The sequence below is a fragment of the Syngnathus acus genome, chromosome 2, assembly GCF_901709675.1.
Source record: "Syngnathus acus chromosome 2, fSynAcu1.2, whole genome shotgun sequence".
Lineage (NCBI taxonomy): Eukaryota > Metazoa > Chordata > Actinopteri > Syngnathiformes > Syngnathidae > Syngnathus > Syngnathus acus.
Window position 1 is genome coordinate 18,890,420 of NC_051088.1, and position 22,129 is coordinate 18,912,548.

Sequence of the window (22,129 nt, forward strand, 5' to 3'; positions counted from 1 at the left end):
CACACTAACACTTAATTTTAGAAACGTCAATGAGCATGCATGCTTTTAGATGTGGGAAGAAGGTGGAGTAAAATCTCTTGGAAATTCTAACCCCCAAACAGCAAATTAGTGATAACCGATAACCTTTTTCTTTTTTTATATGCCTCAAATGTATTTGTTGTCGCATCTTAAAAGAATAAAACATTTAAATCCCGCTCCTCACTACTGATGTGAGGTTTGAGGATGAAAAAAAAGTGGTCACTGACAGCAGTCGCAGTTTTTGCTACTTTCTGAACTCTTGTCTCTTCAGGCGGTGAGGTTGAAGGGCAATCTCAAAAGGTCTGATGTGTAATAAAGTTGGTGTGTCACCCTAACTAGTGTTTTGTATTTAATCTTAATGCTTCAAAGAATAGGTAAATCTATTTTGAAATTATTTACTCAGCTCTGACATTTTACCAATGCACACACATTATCAGTCCGATATGTACTACCTTGCGTGCTCGTACGCAAATGTGAGCACTGTACCCTCAATTTATTTGGTGAAATAAAATCCGGATTACAGGTTGAAATATGACATCTGTCCCAGTGAAATGTGTATCCGACTCAGATTTGGGTAAAAAGAAAAAAAGATTTGATTGATTCTTCTGTATGTTGCCACTCCCCATGCCCTTCCTTTCCCCTCCGTACTCTTGTATCTTGTTTCCGTCTCTCTCTCTCTCTCTGCCTCTCTCTCTCTCTCTGCCTCTCAGCCTCTCTCTCTCAGCCTCTCTCTCTCTGCCTCTCCCTTTCAATGCTGCAGTGCTTCACTTTCTGACCTTCTACTCGGACCATGCATGCTTTGGTGCCCAGGTACGTTTCATGGGGGAGATTATTTCTTTTTTTTTTTTAACTTGATTTATCTGTTTGTTTGTTTTTAAATATAAAAAGTTGTGTTTTCTCTGTGTGTGTTTTTCAATAACAATGCTGCAAATCCTCTTGTATGCATGTGCAGCTGCTGAAACAGATGCCATGTGAGGCTATCACTGCAGGAAGTTAAATGACATTACTTGTCAGAGCTTATCTTTTTTTTTTCCCTCCATTGGGAGCTACTTAATGCCAGCGGCTTCCATAGGCGAAGGCTACATTTGGAGTTGTAGCACAAGTGAGGATTTTACTATAAAGTGCCAGTTTTGGTTTTAATTCCAGTGATGCGGATGTGAATGTGAAGACTTTACTGCATCTGCTAATGGATCTGAAAGCCGCTTGCGTGACAACATTTTGGGCTTCTTGCTTCCTATGAATGTGCACAGTCATGTCAGTCCATATCCACTCTAGCTTTGCACTGTTGATTCAGCAGAGTGCGCTGCTGACCAGCTTGTCAATTCTCAGGATTCAAAGCGACTCCACGGCAGGCACTTAAAGCCAAGGATAGAAGAGGATGGAGAAAACAAACCATCTCCAATGATGCTGATGACTCAGCTCTTTTCCTTTGTGGCGCCACAATCACTGATTCTATCCAATGTGTTATTGAAGTCATCAAGTGTGTTATAGGGAATTATCCAGGTTCATTTGATTAAGCCAAAAATGATTTGTTTATCTGTGCCAATGACATATTGTGAGAGGCTGGAGAAATTCTCTTCTACTGATAGCAGCAGGTACAAATGTTGAGAAAACAGACCCAGATTTTACAGAGGTTTCAGATTGAGAGTGACACAAAACCATCATTATTTCAGGATACCGTGTATATGTGTGTGTAAATAAATAAATAAATAAATAAATATAAACAGTCAAGCAGCACACAATTTTCCATACCCAAGGGGTATGAATAATTTTGGGTGTAACGCTATCTAGTCTATTTGCAACAGGGAGAGGCCACGAATCATTTTGGGTGTAACTCAATCTACTATTCATATCCCCTATCTTCTTCAAACTATTCATATCCCAGTGATATGAATAAATTTGGGCTTGACTGTGTATTTATATTCTAAGTTTTTGTTGTACAACAGGGAACTTTCACGTTGTTTTAAAAAGATCTGTCTGGCCGTTTTAGTTCCAGACTTTATCTGACCCCCGTCAGGGATGAAGAGGCAGAGTCTCAGAGGAGGGCAAAATCTCGTCATGCCAGACAGACCCGCAGGTCAACGCAGGTAATTTCTGAATGAAGAACAGAAGCCAAAAGATCATCATTTTGATTCATTGGTTTGTGAAACTAATCGAATGCTACGCAGGGTGTAACACTAACAGACTTGAAAGCGGCTCAGAAGATCTACAGTGGCTCAGAAGAGTTTGTACTTGATGGGAAAGTGGAGGACAGAGCAAAAATCACTCCAAGATGGAGCAGCACAGATGAGGTTGGTGAGAAAATCAAAGATGTCGTGCCGCTAGCTTCACGAGATTCATTTCTAAATTCAAGCTTTGTTTTCAATGACCAACATGTATTCAAAATGAATATTTTGTGAATGCACAGCAGGGGAACATAAAACCCAAGTTACAAAGTGTTGCTGAGTGTACAGAAGCTTGCTGCCAGCCTACGTCCACTATTACAGGCCTAAACTCCATCAGAGGTCACGTTTCTTATTTGATTGGTCAAAAAGAGGTGAAGTTTATTTACAGGAGACGAAACTTCATTTGTGCAGTGAATGGAAGAAGGTGGAGAGATGAAAATCAGAACCCCCTTGAAGAAGAGCAGCTTAAGTTCGCAAAACACAGGAGCAGACGATTGGATGGATGCGATGGATCAGACGGCACCGTTTCAGAGGTATGACGATCATTCGCAAATCGTTAAAAAGAAGCAATGCCGATTAAAAAAAACGAACCCTCATGGATCAGCACCAAAAAAAGACATAATATTGCAAGACATATGATTACCATTTGAATTCACAAAGAACCCTGAAAGAGTTTTGTTCTCTTTTTGTGTTGTTCTTACTGCTAGCACTAGAGGGCGATACAGGACTGTTTTTCCACCAAGTCCAATTGAAAAGGAAAAACACATTTCATCGAGTACGAACTGACAGTTTGAAGGCCCCTCGGGAAGAAAAATTGTTTTATGGCATACTTAAATTCTAATGGATGATGTAAAACCTATATCCACTTGTCAGTCAGAAACAATATGATTCCACCAAATACGTTATCACACCTCGGGATGACTCCGTTTTCATTATGGCCGTCGTTCCAAATGTTCATCCCGGTTCCTCCGTCAGCCGAAAGGCATCCGCGCTTCAAAGCGGCTAAGCTCCCATCTCTGACGCAACATATGAAAATGCGCTGCAATGGTAGTGTGCTTTCAACTTGTTGTGCCGCTTAACATCTCACAAAGGACCCAGCTCCCCTCCCTCCAAGTGGCTTTGCTTCTTCACATCACATGGCTGAAGTGTCTCAGCATTCCATACCATATTGGGCAAAACGCAGGCGCTCTCTGTGCTGTCTGAGCCTTCGAATCAGAAGGATTGCCTGCTGGCTTTTACCTTCTTAGCTGATACTGTGCTATGTGGTTGAACTTTGACCTTGAACGCCGCTGCTGATTCCGCCCACTTGCTGCAGCGAGGGATGGATCGAGCGGCACTGCGTCAAAGAGCATATTACGAATGCCCTTCGCAGTACAGAGTGAAAGAAATTTCTCCTCAGGAGCTGACCTCAGGTCAGGGAATCAGCTGCTCTCCGCGGTGGCATCAGAAACACAAATCAGGCGGTGGTAACATGAGAGTCTCTCAGCGTTACGAAGAGGACTATATCTGGCTGCGATAATCACAGCCTGGCTTCAGCAGTAGAATAGACGACGGATGCCTGTCACTAGTGCCCGCTGCTGTTTGACTGATCCCAACAGATTTTCCACATAGCTTGTCAGTAACAAAGAGGAGGACAGGTGCAGATGGATTCAGCTCTGTGATCTTGTCACCTTGGAGCTGTAAGAACGTTTGGCCAGCTCATGTATATCAGACTGCAGATGGTCTTATGAGATCTTGTAAAACCTCTCATCTGTGGCTCCACATCTTGGAATACATGCGAATGCAATTTCAAACTGTATGTAGAAGAGGGAGTGCGATTTTGTGCGTGCGTGCTGTGAATGGAGACCGCCCAGGGATGATACAGCTGCAACCTTTAATCGTCTGCACCACTGCTTGTCTACTTCACACTCTGTAAACACAACAAATACCATTGCTATTATTCAGATTTGGAAATTCAGATGTAATTTAGTATATAGGGCCACACTTTATGCAATGCTGTGAATGGTTGCGAAAGGACCTTTTCTTGGGCCATCACAACACTGCATTCTTCTCACCATATGTATTCAGATACTTGTTACGTGTTTAAAAATGTACTTAGTTACACAATCTGAGTACTATGATATTAAAGTAATGTAACTTCATTACTTTTAATTACTCTACTGCGATTGGCTGGTGACTAGTTCAGGGTGTCGCTTGTCTAGCGCCCAAAGGCTACTGGGATAGGATGGATGGATGGGATGGATTACTCTAATGCCAAAAATGTTCAAAAGGCAACAGCAAAAATATCAGTATGAAATACTATAATCATACTATATTCTATGTACTATGGATGTTTAATAGGCCTGGTTTTAGAATTCAGAAGGACATGTCAGTACAAGAACTATGAGGAAGACATTTATCTATGCAACCTTTTTTGAATCTAAACAAAAACCCTAAATTTGCGATGTTCGCAAGCATTTACAAGCATTTGTTGCTCAGTAGACATAGTGAATTTAGGCTTTCTCTGTGTTTGTTAAAGGTTCGTAAAAGCTTTTACTTGTTACAAACAACAACAAAAAACGCTTGCATTATTGCAATTGTTTATTGCATATGACATTTCACAATGTTGGCATATATTCTAGCAAGAATCATGGAAACTAATGCATTTGGCTTGATTTTGTAGGCCACATAAAATGATCTGTGCTGTAAGTAAAAAACATTTTAATGTTAAATTTGAGAAGTTACACAAGTCGTTTCCATATTATCAGAAACATGTTCAACGGTGAAAGTCGCTAAATATCATGCCCCTGAATTTCCCCAACATTTTTCAAAAAGTTGACAAATCCAACATTTGCAACTTTCACAACCATTGGCGTGCTCAGTGAGGTTCAACCTTTAAACTTCCTCCATGGTAACCAGCAGTCTAAATTAGTTTGACAGCTCTTTATAAATGTTATTTAAAACAAAAACGTCCGCCAGTGAATACGATCCAAAACAGTCACCACCCTTCCTGTTCCTTTTGAGACCAACACATCTCATTTGACTGTCTGGCCAACAAAAAGCATACGTGGGAGGAGCAATAGTGCGTCATGAAGCCTTTTTATGACTAGTTATCCACTTATCACCAGGAAAACGTGTTCAGCCAACCAGTTTGAGAGTGGGCCAGGTCTCGACTATGGCATCTCTCTTCTCCGCATTAAAAATGTAATCCTGCAAAATAATTCACATTTTGTAATTGATACTTTTCTGTAGATTACAGTTAAATTTATTTGTTTGCACCCTGAATATCGGTATATGTATTCCATTACTCTTCAAGCCTGCTTATCTTTCCAACTAATCTGTTTGCCCTGACTGGTGAAAAAGGATGTCAGCAAGCAAACCTCACTATATATGGAAGACAGCAATGGTCCATGCTATTGCAAAGTGAGGGAGAGCTTGTGTGTGCGTGCGTGTGCGTGTGGGTGCGTTAAATGGAATACTTTGACATTTAGGGCTTTGCCCCTTCTGGCGTTTGTTACTAAACTGCAAATTTGAAGATGGATAAACATCATACCTAAAAACAAAGGTCAGCTACTGCAGTCTCACATAGAGATGCATTACGTTTTACAAACCTTCAATGTCTATCTTAACCTCATTTTACCTTGTGATTGAATAGATTCAATTGACGTATTATACAATATATACTTTACAATACGAGCAAAAACGAGTTTAAAGCCAATAATGGCTCGTTTAATTTATATATATATACTGTCTGTCAACATTTTGTATTACAAAATAATGGTTTTACTATTAAGTCTGGTGACCAAACACCTATCAGTGTGATTCAGTAAAGTTATTCACCACAATAATAATAAAACATATTTTTCAATCATTTGATAAATCTGTTAGTGTCAATCAAAACACAATAATATCATTGAGAAGGTCATTTAGTCATTTCTGTGCTGCTTTCACAGGTTCTCCTTAGCAAATGTATTATGCAAGGTTTGTCTTTGCCAAGAGGAAACAAATTATTTTGTTTTGCACATTTTTACGCCGCTTTGTGTCATTTATGCAACAAGAAAAAGATTGTTGCAATGTGTGAGGACATAGCTGATGAAACCATCTGGCCTTTAACAGTTACAGTAAATAAAACATCTTGAGAATGTGCTGCATATTTTTACAAAAGTTTTTTTTGTACAGACATTGGATTTCCATATTTGGAAAAACTATTTCTTGGATAACCGATTGCGCAAGAAGTGACAAATTCAAAGTAAGTAAAGCTGGACTCGGTCCGTCCTTCGCGTCACCTGCCAGGTAGAGTGGTGAGGCTTGCCACCTGGCGGCCGCCAATATCTCCTCGGGTGACCTTATGGTCTTCCAAGATGAAAACACCAGACTCTCAGATGGTGCTCCGCCTCCTCTGTGCAGTCCCGCGCATAAATGGACAATTTTAGGCCTCAGTGGCTCGTCCCGTCCCTGTTCAGAGCCTCTGGCAAGATGCCACCGAAAGCTTGGGGGAGAAGCAAAGCAGAGAGGAAGGCTGGGAGGGCGAGTGAGCTGTGAAAGGAGGAGGGGGAGAGAGAGAGAGAGAGAGCAGCTGATGAAGAGAGAGTATAACTTTGAGGGATCACAGGAAGAGGCAGCACAGGAAGAACTTTTGGCTCCTTTCTTTCAGGCCTTTTTATAGGTCACAGGCTTCTGTTTACAAGCTGAAGAAAATCAGAGATTATATGAATTAAATCTTTGCTGAAAATTACATTTTGATCTAAACTGACTACTGAAGCTTGGAAGAAGACCAAAGTTTCTCCAAACTGGGCCACAGCTCTACCGACTGTTTTCCCGAAGGATTCCCCGACGCACCAGCATGGGCTCAGGTGCTTGAGGCAATCTTTGCATCTGTTATCTGGAGGCTGTAGGGGGGAGGATGTCTTCCTACTTCCCCCGCACCAAAGACCTGACTCGTACCAGGAGGTCAGTCACCGACTCACCGCCATCGTCTCCATCCCCTACAGAAAAAAGCTTCCGAGTAAGAATCTTCCTTCCTGAGACAATTTTCTTTCCCCGACCATGCTATCACCACCACCACCTTCGTCAACCTGCATGAGGTGTTTGCAATTTGTCTCTTCAAATCCAATCACACCGCATTGTCTGTCCGCTTGATAAAGCCAAACAAAGCGTCGTTTATCCTCCAAGTGTTAACGATAGATTAAAACACTTGACTGAGGATTTCGAGGAACGATTCAGGATAAATCTACATAACACCTGAAAGCCAAAATTATCTGTCAAGGATTTGTGTCTTTAGAGAAGTACAAGCTGGAGTGCTACAAGTGTTACTTTTTTTTTTTTTTTTTTTTTTTTTTTTAAATCACGCTGTCACAGTACATTTATTTTCGGATTTTCTCACATTGCGCTATCATATTATGTGCAATGGCCCCCTCATGAAGCACCAAATTACTATTACAGAGTCATCTCTGCTGAACTCAGTTTGTGGAAAAGAGAACTTGCCTTCTGCAATTTCCTGTTATGTTTTCTCTCGCTCCAAGTGGGCTATTCTCAGTGGACTACTGTGTTTACTGCATGTCAGTTCATCTGCTGGGCTGTTAAAGAGCATTAAGCACCATAGTATTTTTTGCGCCTTCAAAAAACAATATTTCTATGGCGTCTCATTGGCATTATCACATTGATGCCCATTTGAACCAGAAAGGTGGGGGATTGTTTGTGTGCAACAAACACAAACATTCGACTGTGAACTCCAAAGGCTCAATCTTGCGATAAATAGGGGGGGGGGGGGTGTAGAATTCCTCAATAATGTCATTTTCTGCTGACACTGCTGTGCTGTCATACTCGTGGACAAGTTTCTGTGCATATTATCATGGGCTTGGCAAAAGGTTTTGGTTAATTCAGACAAAAAAAAAAATCAGGAGAGAACAGAGAGGCATAGAGATTATTGCAGTCAAAAACATACTTGACATTGTCATCAAAGTTGATTATCTTTTTAAATGTGCAATTTTGCTCTTCAAACAGATTGTGTGTGTTTGTATGCTACACACATACCACCTTCTCGTGTTCAACTGTAACTCCATAGTGAAATTCCAACCATCCATCATCTCTCTATCCTTCCCAGGGTTACGGCTGAGCTGGAGTCCTCTCCTAGCTGACTGTGGGCAAAAGGCCAACCGCGGAGCCAATATAAATAATTTAACAAGCATTCAGGTTCAAATATACAAAATTACATTATTGTATTCAAATTATTATTCAATCATCTGAAGGATCCATGTACTGCTCATTGCATTAACTGTTGCTATAGCATGTCCCTTATATGGACATCATAAATAATAAGACATGGATCATTTTTATTATCATAGCAAGCGACCACATACATTTTTTGGGAGTTCCTACTGCTGCTAAGTGCAAACACAAGTGCCAGAAGGTCGTTGGGATGGTTTGAAGAAGCTTTCACTCTTCTATCTTTTAGAAATAAAACGCAATGCGGCTGAAATTGGTGTGTCAAGGGGACGTTGTGGCAAGTCAATATTTTTCAAGATTTCGCTTAATGTGTGGGCTGTCTCTGGAGGGTTGGAGGCCTGTGTTTGGTCAGCTCTCTTCAAACCCATGACCACATAAGGACACGAACACTGGCTCGGTCGTGTAAACACTAACGAATAGCTCCTTTAACACACCATCTTTAAACACGAGAATAAATATTGCCTATTTTGCATTAAATATTGATTGGGCTACATGTGGTTCTTAGCTTTTCTTGTGAACAGAAATGTTTGAATTGGCAGTGTAGAATTTTTGAGTCTGGGGCAGATCTTGCAAACGGATCAGAGACCAGTAGGGCCTCGCTCCAACCATTAAATGGTCGTAAACATCCACATGTCAGGTTTACAAGCCTTTTTTTTTTTGTTGGGCAGGGGACAGTCATAACATCAATATTCTTGACACATTTTTGAAAACGTGAACTTTCATAAAACAGTCGTCATTGAAAACACTACTGAAAAAAAACTACAGGGGTTGACAGCCCTTAAATTCCTTTGTGAAAAGGGAATTAATTCAACACGTTAGGCTGAATGTTTTGCAGCACAAGGTCTTCCTGGATAATTCTTCAAGCTCTTGTTCAAGATTGCCATTACTTTTGATGTGATGATGTTATCTTTATGCAATTACAAGTCGTGGGAGATTACACCAGCGAGGTTCGATTTTAGTCAACTGTTGAAATCCCTCAAGGATGCTGCGCAATGTTATCTACCTGGAAGTTATTCTGAGAATGGAAAATAGTCCCGCTTTATCTAACACAGACTGAATAATACATCTGGCTCTAAGCACACTTAATTGTTTCCAGTGTTTTGAATGATTTCTTCTTTGTTTTTCAGCATGACAGATTGTCAAGGTAAGTGTTTCTCTTTTTCCACCCTACGATTACACGACTATGACGGTTAACCCTTAAAAGCATCAAAATACTTTCAGCCCCTAAAATGTATTTTAGCAGTCAACTTTATTTTTGATTTTTTTAAATATAAATATAATAGTCAGATGCATATTTAATAATTATACTTGTGCTGAATGACTGCTTGAAATCACTTGGTTCTACTGCCTTATAGATTTAGATACATACTATATTTTTAATTAGCGAAGAAAGTTGCTTGCACGACAAAAACAAATAAGCCTACCAGAAGTAGTGTGAATGTGATCTGCCGCAGATTGGACTCAAGTGGGGAGAATATCCCTGACAGATTGGGAAGGACCAGCTCCTACATTCGCAGAGAGACCAGGCTAGCTTCTCTGAACAAGCCGGAGCAAGACATCACAAGCAAAGACTATAAGAAGGTGAAACTTGTGAATATTCCATTCTCTCAAAGATTTTTAACTGCAGTGTGAGAAAAAAAAACACTTCAATTTAAACATCTGGTCCAGAATGAAGAATTGCTCATAGTCAGTTTTATATTTTATGATATTTCTTTGTCTTTTTCTTTATTAGATGTATGCAGAGGCTCTACATGAGAATGAGCGTCTCAAGTCCAGGTTGCAGGACAGCAAGCAAGAACTTGTTAGCATCCGTTCCCAGCTGGAGAAAGTGACTCAAGTAAGTGAATTTCTTTATGGTCTTGTCATAGTAATCCAAATTAGTTTCAAAGGTTACATGCAGAAAAAGGATGAATCGGCTACTTTGGCACTCTTCACCTTAGATCATCCGCAGGCAGAAGCACAATAAATTATCATCATTATTATTAGTTGCTATTGTAGCAGCAGAATTGTCACACAATAAAATTCTTCAATACTCACGTTTTAAACGAATGTGCTGGGAAAATGAGAAGTGAAGGATGAGAACAAACCTCTTCTCCTGCCTTGCCAGCCAGAAAATAAGTAGGACAAGGCAGGTAAACAACACGAGTTTGTCACGGATCAGATGGAGCAAGGCGACCAAATGCAGCTTGAATCAGGGTTTATTGAAGCAAACTCAAAAGGCAAACTGACATGACTTAAACAATAACTTGACTGACCGGGACGTGAGCTAAGAAGACTACAGCCATACCAACAACAGACGTGACAACATCAGTGCTCCGACGGAGAGTGAGGGTGGGGCACCTAGGACTTAAATACACGACAGGTAACAAGACGCAGGCGAGAATGATCACACTAATCATGGGCACACAGGAGGGGAGGGGTGAGCACACAGGCACACGGACAGAAACCAGACACAAAGCAAAACTAGGGACGAGACGTGAGTTGTGTCAATTATTAATTTTAGAATAGGCCGCAGGCCAATAAAAATCAGATGGCGGACTGCAAATGGCCCCCAAGCCATAGTTTTGACACACTGTCACGTCTCGTACCCGGTTGTTTTATTATGTGTAGATTGTCATGGTTTCTGTTCGTGTCTGTGTACTCGCCCCTCCCTTCCTGTGTCAACTCACAATCCATGTACTAACTACAGTCACCTGCCGCTTGTTACCTGTCTTGTATTTAAGTCCTGTTTGCGTGTCAGTCCTGGTCAGATCGTTGATGTCTTCACGTTTGACGTAGTCTTGTCTCACCTCCAGGTCAGTCAGTCCAGTTATTGTTTTGTTAAGTTAGGTTGGTTTGTTGGTTCTGTTGGTTTGTTCCCCTCATCCTCCCTTCCCACTACCTTATCCCTCAATAGACCCTGGTCCAAGTTGCATTTGGTCGCCCTGTTCAATTCCGATCCGTGATACACACAGATTATTTCAGTTACTGCGCAAGTGTTTCATCCGTTCTGTTATAATGAAGCAACATTCTTATTCGCAGAGGCAAGACAGAATAGCAGAGAAATCTACTCTGCTTGAATCTGAGAAAAAGGTAAATCTTGTAACGTGTATTTTATCCCACCATGTTTCTTTGCTGCTCCGAGGAAGGATAGGTGTTCCTTTGTGCTCTACTGATGCAACCTATTTTATCGCCTTTTTTATTTGCAGGAAAAACAGGCCCTTGAAAAACGAGTCTCGGGCATGGAAGATGAAATGAAGGTCAGTTTATGTAAATCTGTCGTGCATTTAGCATCGCAAGTTGGGGTGTTTTCTCAACTGAGAGATGTTAAAGATTTACACTCTCCATCCTTTGATTTCTTATATCACTTGTCCTTAGAATAGCATGTAGCCGGAGCTTAGCTGACTTGAGCGCTGTCAATTGCGAATAGACAAACAGCCACACTTATGGAAAATTTTGAGTCTTGAACTAACCTAACATGCATGTTTTTAAAAAAGAAAATAAAAGTACGGGGAAAGCCCACACAAGCGTATTGTGCAGCTTGCTGAGTCCATCTTGTGCCAGTGATGTCAGACACTTTAAGTGGCACATGAGATGCATACATTAGGCCAGGTGGCTTTGGAGTCAAGGAGAGAGGTTAAAGCTTCAGGCTCATTAGCCACATTGCTCTGCTGGGTCACTTCCTGTCAGGCGAAGGAGTTTGCGCCGCGGCTGCTCGGCTTTGCTTTATCCCACTGATGGGGTTGAGTGTTGTGACCTAGTTCCAGTTGATTACCAAACTCGGTCCAATAGCGAAAGACCTGCTTTTGTGAGACATTCCTGCTCTGCACAGAGTGTTCCACTTTAGTGAGAGACAGTGCGGCAGATTGTACGCCTGGGAAAGCCGGTGCAAATGTTGCAAGATAACACTGTTGCATTCTTATGCTATGCAAAGGTCAAACATAACATAACTCAAAAACAATTGGCAGGGCCTTCAATCGTTTGGACATTGCGCAACATTGGTTCGACATTGTCGAACACAAAATTAGTCTTAGCAATCACATCCAAATCTATTCTGCTATGTTGCAAAATCTCAGTGCTTGATTTTGAAAACAAAATGGTGAAAGGGAATCTGATATTGACACTAAGGTTAGCGTCAGATGTTTGACATCCATGTTGTCACGGTTCCCTCAGCAGGACTCCCCAGCTCGGTTCCGTTGCGGGTACCAACCCTGAGGGGAGGGGGTGGGGATGGTGAGTGGTCGCCATGACGCTGGAGTTGAAGAGGGACACCTGCCTGTCACTTAATTTGATTGTCAAAGTCTGGGGCATGTTTTCACGTGTTGACACTCAATCGGTTTCAAAATATGAACACAATCCTCAGCACTCTTTCACAGCTTCAGCCCTCCCAGTCGACCTTTTAAACCACAAGCATCAAAAAGCTTGCATCCCATTTTGAAACACGGTATTTGGACATTGGATGTGTTTTGATGATCTTTCTTTTATGCACCACCACAATGGATTTGTAGTCAAATAATTCAGTGTGATTAAAGTATAGGCTAAAATGGAAGGGGTTGCATGATGATTCTATTTACTGTAGCAATAACAGACAGGTTATGCAGGACTATCTCCACTTTGAGGGGCTCAATAGTTTTTGGCAAAAACAATCATTTTTAATATTTGGATGATAAGTCCCTGCTTTTTACTCCCTCCGCTTTTGTCCTCAGTAAGTGAAAACCATGCATGTGCCGTTGGCCTTGAATTGGGGCCAATGAAAAATATTCAATATATTTGCCTTCAGAAAGTCTTGAGTTGCGTTTACTGTTGAGCTTATGAGTTTTGTAGCAGTCATTTTTGTTCTCCAAGGAAAAAAAAAAATCCTACTAGCATTTACTTTTGTTGTTACTGAAAAGCAAGTCAAACCTTTTTCAAAAGTGAAAAAAGAAAGAGATATTCTTCAGTGGCCAAACAAGTCAGTGGTGTAATTTCACACCAGTCGAGTATGCTTTTTACTAAGTGAAAATAAAATTGAAGGTAGCAAGAGCGACCAACTAGGAGCAAGTGAAGATGGCAGCAATAAAGGATCTTTATCGTGGTTGGACTTCAAATTATGAAACATCTTGAATTAAAGTTGAATGCAAACACTTGAATCCAATTTTGATTGTTAATTTAAATCCATCATGGTGGTGTTTATAAATCAAAATCATGACAACCGTTCAAATACTTCTGGAGCATACTGTTGTGACACAATTGACACAAAATCACCTTTGCACAATATTAAGGTTATAATGACACAGAGCATCAAGAATTTGTCACTACCGCCTCCCTCCCTCCCCCACTTGTCTAAGCGCATTCCTTCAGATACTTTACGTATATGCATGACCTGTTTAATGCGAAACAAGGGTATTGTTTCAACTGGCTTATATCATTGTAATTCAGCGTTGTAAAAAGCAGCCAGATGTCCTCCTCGTTCCTCATCCTCGACCGCATTTGTGTCTGCAAGCGCGTTTCGTATGGCTTAGTGTGACTGTGTACATGCAAAATCTTGTGTGAGTAAAATACTGTCAGCAATTGCCTCATATCTGGAACAACAACTAATCATACCAAGAGAGGCTTTAATGATCATAAGAACCAATTTGAATGTTAAATGAAAAGTTTTAAGATATAATTGCTTGAAATATTTTAAATTAACATTTAATATCACCTCTAGCATGCAACCGACCACTCTGTTGAGCTCCCTTCATATTTTTTTTCCTATTTCTAAAGTTTGAATTTTGCGTCGCTTAAGGCCTGTTCTTTGTTGAGCGTTTCATTGCACAGCCTTCCTCTTTCTTGCACGCTTTCTCTGTCTTCCCTTCTGGGTATCTTTCTCCTCCTCTGTGCAGGCTTTCCCTGCTCTTGCTCAGGCCCAGGCTTTGCGGAGCGTCAACGAGCGCCTCCTGGCTGAAAATAGAGCCTTGCTGCGAGCCCTCACCCGCCTCTCTGAGACGGCCTCCATACCGGAGACAGAGGACCTCTGAACTCACCTCTTCTCCTCTCACCCCCTTCCCGAGCAACATAACTCTCCTTCTGATGCCTCTGCAGACCCCCCCTCATCCTCTGCCGTGTTCCTCTCAGGCAGGTTGTGCCAATGCCTTGCACCCCCCCCCCCCCTGCATCTTTCAGTGCACTCTTTTCATTTTCCCTTTTCTTCACTACTCTAATATCACAAACATCTCGGTTTTAAAAACTGATCTCCAGGTAGTATTTTGTTACATTTACACTTGAGGCATCATATGGTGTTGACATGAATCGACCTGTTCAGTCGTGAAGAGAGTCCAGCGTAGGGTGACTGTGAATCAATCAGATTTTTGTCTCCGTGACAAACCTGGGAAATATTTGGGTCAGTCTACAATGTAATCATGTCCTCATAACAAACAACTTGTGTGAAAGTCGCTTGCTGTCGTCGTCTTCTCTCTTCTGTTGCATCGACAAAGTAGTCGCGGCAACTTTGAAAATAACATAAAAAAAAAACTAACTTAATAACAATTAAGACGCACATCAAACCTCTAGAATTGTACCTTTGGCTAAAGATGGCATAAAGTGGTGTGAATGTGAGACTTTGTAAAGCACTACACTGTAAAAAAATAAATCAATAAATATGATACAATGACACCCCCCAAAATATCCATGACCTAGTAAGACTGCAAAAGATGAATCTCGATATAGAAAGGGAACACTGTAGTTTCAGTGACTTGTCCGGGAGAACAGAATGTTATTGTGTATCTCCAGCAAAGCGGAAATACTTTGACAAAGAAGCAGTTTATTTTTAGTCCTTACCCCTTGTGAGGGACACGACCCAGATTCTCAAGTTGTCTTCTTGTTTCTCTGTTTGACCTTCTTACAAATTCCTCATCAGTGCATGATCGTTTCCCATGAAGCATGTCACTGAAAATGGTTTGTGTGGTGAATGAGGTTGTTTTGGTGTCGCCGAGCTCTGTAACTGCACCGTCAGTTGCTTTCAGTGTGATCGGTTTTCGTTCTCAATGTAACTCATTGCTTGCATCCACTTCCTCAGGTCTTGACGGAACTCAAGATGGACAACCAGAGGCTAAAGGATGAGAACGGCGCTCTCATTCGGGTTATCAGCAAACTTTCTAAATAAAAGGATGTCACAACTTAAAGCTCTTTGTTTGCAGATGTTCAAGCCATTTATGGATAGTGCAGGTTTGACTGTATAATAGAGCAACCCCTATCATTTTCAGGACCATGCATGCAGGTTGATATTTGAAAAGAATGAATGCATGGATACCTCAACACAAATGATGGTGTATGTCTTTATGATATGAAAATCCATAGTGCTAATTACTAGGCTTTTACATACTGGCCATGGCAAGATGAATATAATACCCAGGGCATTTTTGAAGATATATTTTTAAGATTGCACCTCCTATTACATTGGCACCCAGGAACAAGCACTTTATTCCTAGAAATATAAATCCAATGCAATAGTAAGTTATTGAAATAACCTACCTGACTTACGAAGAAATCTGACTGAAGGTTGATTTTTTTTTTATTTTTTATTTTTTTCAAATTGTTAAGCTACACTAGGAAATTGCTACTGAAACCCAGTGAGATGCAATAAGCTTTATAAAACCATTTGCATAATCTACTTTGTGTTTCCTGTCCAGACTGATGTGTTTAGAAAAGACGTGCTGTTGCACAGACAAAGAGTGCTAACACATCCATTTAATATGATACATCATATCGATTTAGCTACAGTTGGAGGGATAAACGAGCCTCATGTTTTCTGGATTCTATTTTCAACGCTATCGTGTTTCACATTTGGCAGTTCTTTCCTTCCTCAGCAGAGACAAATTGCTAGACAGCGGGGGTGAAAGATTTTTTATATGTATTTGTGTATTTCCTTCGATTCCTTAGCTTTTGCTTCAAAAGCATACACCTGTTATTCTTTCTGAGAAAAACACAAAACAAAAAAACAACTCTTAATGAGTGTTCTGATGGTTTTTCCTTCCACCATGAGCAAAATTCTCTTATACTGGGCTACGATAAACGCTGCAAGTTTTGCATTGCACCACAATACGGTGTGCTGAAATCAACACAGGCTGACTTTCAACTGTTAGATATTTGATTCGTCTTCAAATTATTAGAAATTGTATCACCTTTATAAGTCAAAATCTTGATACAAAACCATCCAAAAATCTATTTCACGCTCGCACCTACGGACAATTTGAGTCGTCAATCGGACTAAGAAAACCAACAATTCCAAAATGTTGAACAGTTCTTTTGATGCTCTTGTGTTGGGGTCATCAAAACAGGAGGTCCAACTGGTTGTTTTGAGTGCAAATCATGCCTCCCAAGTCATTCAAAAGAAAAAAAGTTGCATATGCAATGTTGTTACTGGTAGCAGGCAAGCATTTCTTCCTGTGCTTCTCTCCTTCTGGCAGTATTGGTAATCTGTGCTATCGTGCTGACTCTCACAAGTGAGTCTTGGTACTGTGACAGACATCTGGTTTGAGGGAGAGGGACGATTATCATTCTGCGTAGTCTTCAGTGAGGATCGCTTTGAGTATAATGCAATAAGTTAGTTTTGGCACGTGATGATTTCCCCCTCGTCAAGTGTGGGCTCATTTTTGGAAAAGACTGATATTGCCTCTCGTTTAACACAATCACACCACATAATGACACAAAGCACCATTGTAATTAAAAGTTCTTTATTTCCTATTTTTTGTTTTTTACAGAACTGGTAACACATATGATAAATTTGTAATAAGTTATTTGGCTCCCTTGATTGTTATAAGGATCCTCAACATTTGTCCACATAAGGGTCAAGAGGAGTTTGTGAGCAACGTTTGTGTCCAGTCAAGGGCTAAAGCATGCGATCCACAGTAGGCACAAGTACTGACATGAACACGCGCACCACGACACAAGACACGAAGGAACACAGCTAGAGGACACAACCTGACCGTCCTCTGATCCATTGCTTTCAAAGAGGATGAAGAAAAGAGAGAAACAGGAAAACATCTTGAATGAGAGGTGAAAGCGTTCATAAAAGGGGTCAGGTACAGGAATTTGGCAGTATATACTATGTCCATGTTGTCAACATGGAGGCCAGCATTCTTTACGCACAGTAAAAGCAGAATTTGGGGAAGAACTCCATGCGCCCACTTTCAGTAGAATGACTGATGATTTACACAGGAACAGGACAAAGACACAAATATAAAGGCAACATTCAGACAGACAAATGCACACAGACATTCTACAGCTGAAGAATACATCAGAAGGAGAATGATTTCACATTTTGCTCAAGAATAGTGCGACTAAAAAAAAAGTGAGAGATGAGAGTTGAATGTGTGTTTAAAATTGGTTTCCCTTTTTAAATCCCAGAATTCAAATATGCAAAACAGTTGTGTGTTACAACAAAAGGTAGTGAGCAACATTTGAATAAAAATGCACATTTAGGAATGAATATTGAAGTTTTGGCGTGGATGTTGCACCATAGCCGCTGAGGAAGGTTGTTACTTTAGTTACTTTATGTCCAAACAAACACACACTTCTTTCTGTACCCTAAAAGAGCAGAGAGTCAAAATCTCATCAATGTGCTTGTTTCTGCAGTCACTTTTGCTTTGTCATCTCACATTTTGCTGCCCAAAGGCTCTGCAAAACCAGGTGGCAAATGCAGGCAGTCATAGCAAGGGACTGGCAGTCTTTCCAAAACACATGAAATATTTCTACTCAGGTCATCAGCATACGAGGCCAAGGGAAGCAAAAATCCTTTGCTAGTGTTTGTAATTTTGGAAACATTTACACTTTTTTTTTTTTTTTTTTTGCAAAAGCTCGTGTTTGTATGGATAATAGCAGCATGAACTAAAACTGCGAGAAGGCTTTCCTGCTCGTGTATTATTACGTAGCTAAGCTATGCTTCAGACAAGGAGCCACGGCTCTGGTTATGGTTCTTCCTAGTATTTTCAACATGATCCATGGTCATTAAAGCTATGCTTAGTCAAGCTTTATCTTCTCTCGCAAGTGAATATGACAACACCTTTTTGTTTTTAAAATAGAAATTATGCTAAATTAACTAACTGTGTTCAGCTAGAAATAGCATTTAGCCCATTGTTAGATTTTAAAAGCATTACATTTTTATAAGCAAGTCAGCAATATAATGTCTGCTGTAACAAGTTTGTTCTTGGTTTTGTAAAAATGGGTTGAAACCATTTTGTAGTATTTAGTATTCATCAAAACTATACTAAGCTAAAAAGCAGACAACGCCAGTTTAGTTGATACATTTACCCCAAGTGCAAAACCATCTCTGTACACCATTTTGGAAGAGTGATTAAGAATCTAGTGAGGCCTGACACATAAATAATATGGTCCGCCTACCATAGTTTAAAGATTCTGTAAATGAATAAATCAAAACACATAAATCTGCCCTAAGAAAGTGTTGAGGACGCTCGCATTTGTGTAATATCTCACCCTCTGAATGAACAAAGACTACGAACAGAATGACCGGACAAACTGTGGCCAAGAAAAATGACATTTTCTTTTTCAAATAGAATAAATCTATCTCCTCAGCTGAGCTCTAAAGAGTTAGTGCTTGAGTATTATGGCTTTTGTTTTATCATTTAACTTCTCTACATACATATATATTGTATATTATACACAGTTAAAGACACAAAGCCATGAAGGACATTTAAATAAAAAATAAATAAATAAAAATAAGAAGACGGGGATGGGGGACTCCAAGTCAATTGCGTTCAGTGGAATGGAATTGTTCATTATTTTGGCCCTGTTGGAAGAAATAACCCTTTATTCTGAATCAACATTGGCACAGAGACTCTCATACAGCTGTTATTTTTGCTTTTAGTAGTTCAGAAATTATATTTGGAAAAAGTTATAGGCTTGGAGACTTGGCTACCGATGTTCCATATATATAAAAACTAAAACCTAATCATTTTCAAAATAAAGACCAAAGTAGCTTTCAGATCAACTTTGAAACAATATGTATGGTAAGTATGTCTCTTTGTTGTCTTCTTAAATAAAAGCAAATTATAATACTTGGACCACACAGTTAGATAGCAAGCATGCGGCTATACAGTTTCATCCTACATGAACGCACGCACAGTACTGGACGACACACTTGCTTAAGAATTTCAGGCGTGGAAAGAGTCCTAGTAATTAGTAGTAGTCTTACTCTAACATCTGGATGACATTCTCGCCAATGACCCTCATGGAAAATAAATACCTATGTGTTTCATTTAGAAAATATACAGTGCATCTTTTTTTTTTTTTACCCCTTTCATTGTGTTAATAAAATGACAAATGACACCCATTAAAGTACACGAGATATTTTTGCTCCGTCTCTAAAACATGCTCTTATGTACAGTATTTTGTATAAACATGCAGTATCAACGTGGGATGAACTATGTACTATATAGGCAAAATTACACCAACGGGTTGCTTGATTGCTTCCATGTCGCCTTTTCTTTAGTGTTGTCAACACAAAAAAAGATGAAGAAGTCTTAATCATTGGTGGTTATTAAGAAAAACGATTAGCGTTTCTAAACCAAAATGCATTTGATTGACATTGACAAAGCACAGTCAACTGGTAGATTTTGTTGTTAGCACTGGCGCAGTTACACAGGTATCCAATATTTTAGTCATAATTTGAAGTGTTTTCACTTCCAAATACAGTGAACAAAACACAGAACTGGGAATTAATGAAACCAAAATATCTCATTCCCCAGGAAAAAAATAAATAGAATCATACCAAAGAACAGCGTAGTACCTAACAGAAAAATTCCCAGTTAGTGCAATTAAATTCCGCTGTTTGGCACGCAGTGTACGAAAACACGCGTGAATCAGTGCCGCGTTCCATACATTCCGATACACGTAACACCCAAATAATTGAAAGAGACACAAATCATAAAATACACACAATCAACTCTACCAATTATCCCATGAATAAGTCTTCCTAAAATTAACAATTAAAGCTCTGGTTTTGAACAATGTTGAGATGAAACATTTTGCATTAAAGTGCTTAAGGTGGGGCATAAATCAAAAAAGAAAGACAGTGATAAACAAAGAGAACAACAACACTAAGCGGAAGGCGTCCCTGGTAGTTGAAAATTGCTTATTTTGATACTTAGAAGGCTTGTCTCCTTTATGACTGTAGGACGGACGGTACAGCGGTGGAACCCTTGCGTGGAGTCCATGACTAATGGCAGTAGCTCTGAACGAGTGAGATACAACAGCGTTGGGACGGGAGGGCGATGGACAGCAGGCGGTGACAACACACGCCTCGTAAATGTCGTCATCGGTGGTATTGGTCAAGTCTCGGTCGTTGTCACCACTCCGATAGTGCCTTGAATTGATATCTTGCACAGTCGAAGACGCATAAAACACACATTTTCTCTCATCTTGGAAACTGAAGACCTTTCTCCTGATCCACATGGAGAACAGCCTTCCCGAAAAGCGTTCAGGTGGTTTTTCCCCCTCTAACAAACCGTGTCGAAAAAAAGGCGTGGAGTCTCCTCTCAGTATTCCTGAGACGATGGGTGAAAGGTGAACTAATCAAACAGGCAGTGTGTCTGTGGGTAACTGCTCATGTGCCTTCCACTACTTGCTACCCAACTCTAGGAATGTACGTTAACTGAACAGAATGGTCGAGTAAGATAAGTGGCAGGTGTGGAGCGTGGTGCATAATACACCCAAGGAATGGACCTGCTTGTGTTATTCCTCTATCATATGGCAGTATAAAGCATTTTTATTATTAAGCACTATCCTAAGCAGACTGTGTCACTAAAGGGAAAGGTACGATTATAGATGACGAATGGGTGTTTTATCCCCCCGCTTGCCAGATTCCCATTTCGCGCTCTATCTGTTCTTCATGGTCGACACTATACTTTAAGTAACGGAACCACAATCCCAATACAAAAATAGATCTAAAGAAAATCAACACAGCATCTGTCCATCCTCTAACTTGTCGTCTTTTTTTTTTTCAATGACATGATTTCATACGTATTACTTTTTTTTCCCTTTTTTTTTGCGCTATTTGGCATCATGATGATCTGTATCTATGGATCTTTTGAAAGATGGTAGGTAGGCGAGGCAGGGAATCGGGGGAGGATGTACATTTGGGACCAGAATATACATTGTGGACATGTGGGTCGTTCGGGGGCACCGTGGGAGTGGGTTGGGAGTTTACTTCTTGGCAGCCAGGGCTGCGAGGGCAGCATCCACCTCCTCCTCTGGCTGCAGTGGATGCCACTGAGCGATGGGACGTCGGGGGTTGGCCAACATGTCGGACCAGTGTTTCAGCCCGGCCCCGGTACCCTTGCTACCCACCCATATCTTCCCGATGGCATCGTTTTTACCAATCTTGTCGTAATCCAGCACTGTGATCACAGCTTGGATTTTCTGTTTTCAAAAAGAATACAAGAAAGTATGTCACAATCAAGGGGAAAAAAAAACATTTTTGTCATCAACACTGACTGACTCAACACTAAAACAACACCATAAATATCTTAAAGTATTTTAGTGGCAGCTTTATGGTTTGGGGTCATTCTTTTTTGCTGGAACTGGAGATAAGGTAGCGGTAATTACAAGCAGTTCAAAATACCAGTCAGTGTTAGCACAGAACCTGCAGTCTTCTGCTCGAAATATTCACACCCCTGGGGTGTGAATAATTTTGAGCTGGACTGCCTTGTGAAACCTGTTGCAAATAGAGTAGATAGTTAGGCCCCAAATTATTCAAACCTCAGGGGTATGAATAATTTCAGGCTTCA

General features: G+C 40.4%; 2 protein-coding genes and 1 long non-coding RNA gene across 9 annotated transcripts in view; 2 read left to right on the forward strand and 1 right to left on the reverse strand.

Moving 5' to 3' along the window:
* The first annotated feature begins 728 nt into the window (after window positions 1-728).
* On the forward strand, window positions 729-16,567 carry LOC119131330 (protein phosphatase 1 regulatory subunit 12B). Of its 5 annotated transcripts, none has more exons than XM_037265701.1 (12): window positions 729-828; window positions 2,009-2,105; window positions 2,187-2,309; window positions 2,426-2,522; window positions 2,595-2,716; window positions 9,515-9,531; window positions 9,842-9,968; window positions 10,120-10,224; window positions 11,409-11,459; window positions 11,576-11,626; window positions 12,540-12,599; window positions 15,403-16,567. In XM_037265701.1, exons 1-11 carry the CDS (start codon window positions 809-811, stop codon window positions 12,579-12,581), a joined length of 852 nt encoding a protein of 283 aa, XP_037121596.1. In that variant the 5' UTR covers window positions 729-808; the 3' UTR covers window positions 12,582-12,599; window positions 15,403-16,567. The 5 variants fall into 5 exon arrangements, with proteins under 5 accessions (XP_037121596.1, XP_037121604.1, XP_037121570.1 ...); XM_037265709.1 differs by having other exon boundaries at window positions 12,543-12,599; XM_037265675.1 differs by lacking the exon at window positions 12,540-12,599 and adding an exon at window positions 14,231-14,462.
* LOC119131353 lies at window positions 7,047-8,640 on the forward strand. Its single transcript, XR_005099643.1, has 2 exons — window positions 7,047-7,167; window positions 8,266-8,640. It is a non-coding gene; the product is annotated as an uncharacterized LOC119131353 (long non-coding RNA).
* Window positions 16,568-17,042: 475 nt separating the features above from the next.
* LOC119131313 (synaptotagmin-2-like) overlaps window positions 17,043-22,129 on the reverse strand; it is a 42,192-nt gene continuing 37,105 nt past the window's right edge. For all 3 annotated transcript variants that reach the window (XM_037265647.1, XM_037265661.1, XM_037265653.1), the window contains one exon: window positions 17,043-21,761. In XM_037265647.1, the coding sequence (XP_037121542.1) occupies window positions 21,546-21,761 (216 nt within the window). In that variant the 3' untranslated portion in view covers window positions 17,043-21,545. The remainder of the gene's footprint in view (window positions 21,762-22,129) is intronic.

Coding starts and splice junctions, on each gene's coding strand:
- LOC119131330 (XM_037265675.1), top strand. CDS start 809: ATGCATGCTTTGGTGCCCAG. Junction 829..2,008: donor ATGCATGCTTTGGTGCCCAG/GTACGTTTCATG, acceptor TGGCCGTTTTAG/TTCCAGACTTTATCTGACCC. Junction 2,310..2,425: donor GATGGAGCAGCACAGATGAG/GTTGGTGAGAAA, acceptor GTGAATGCACAG/CAGGGGAACATAAAACCCAA.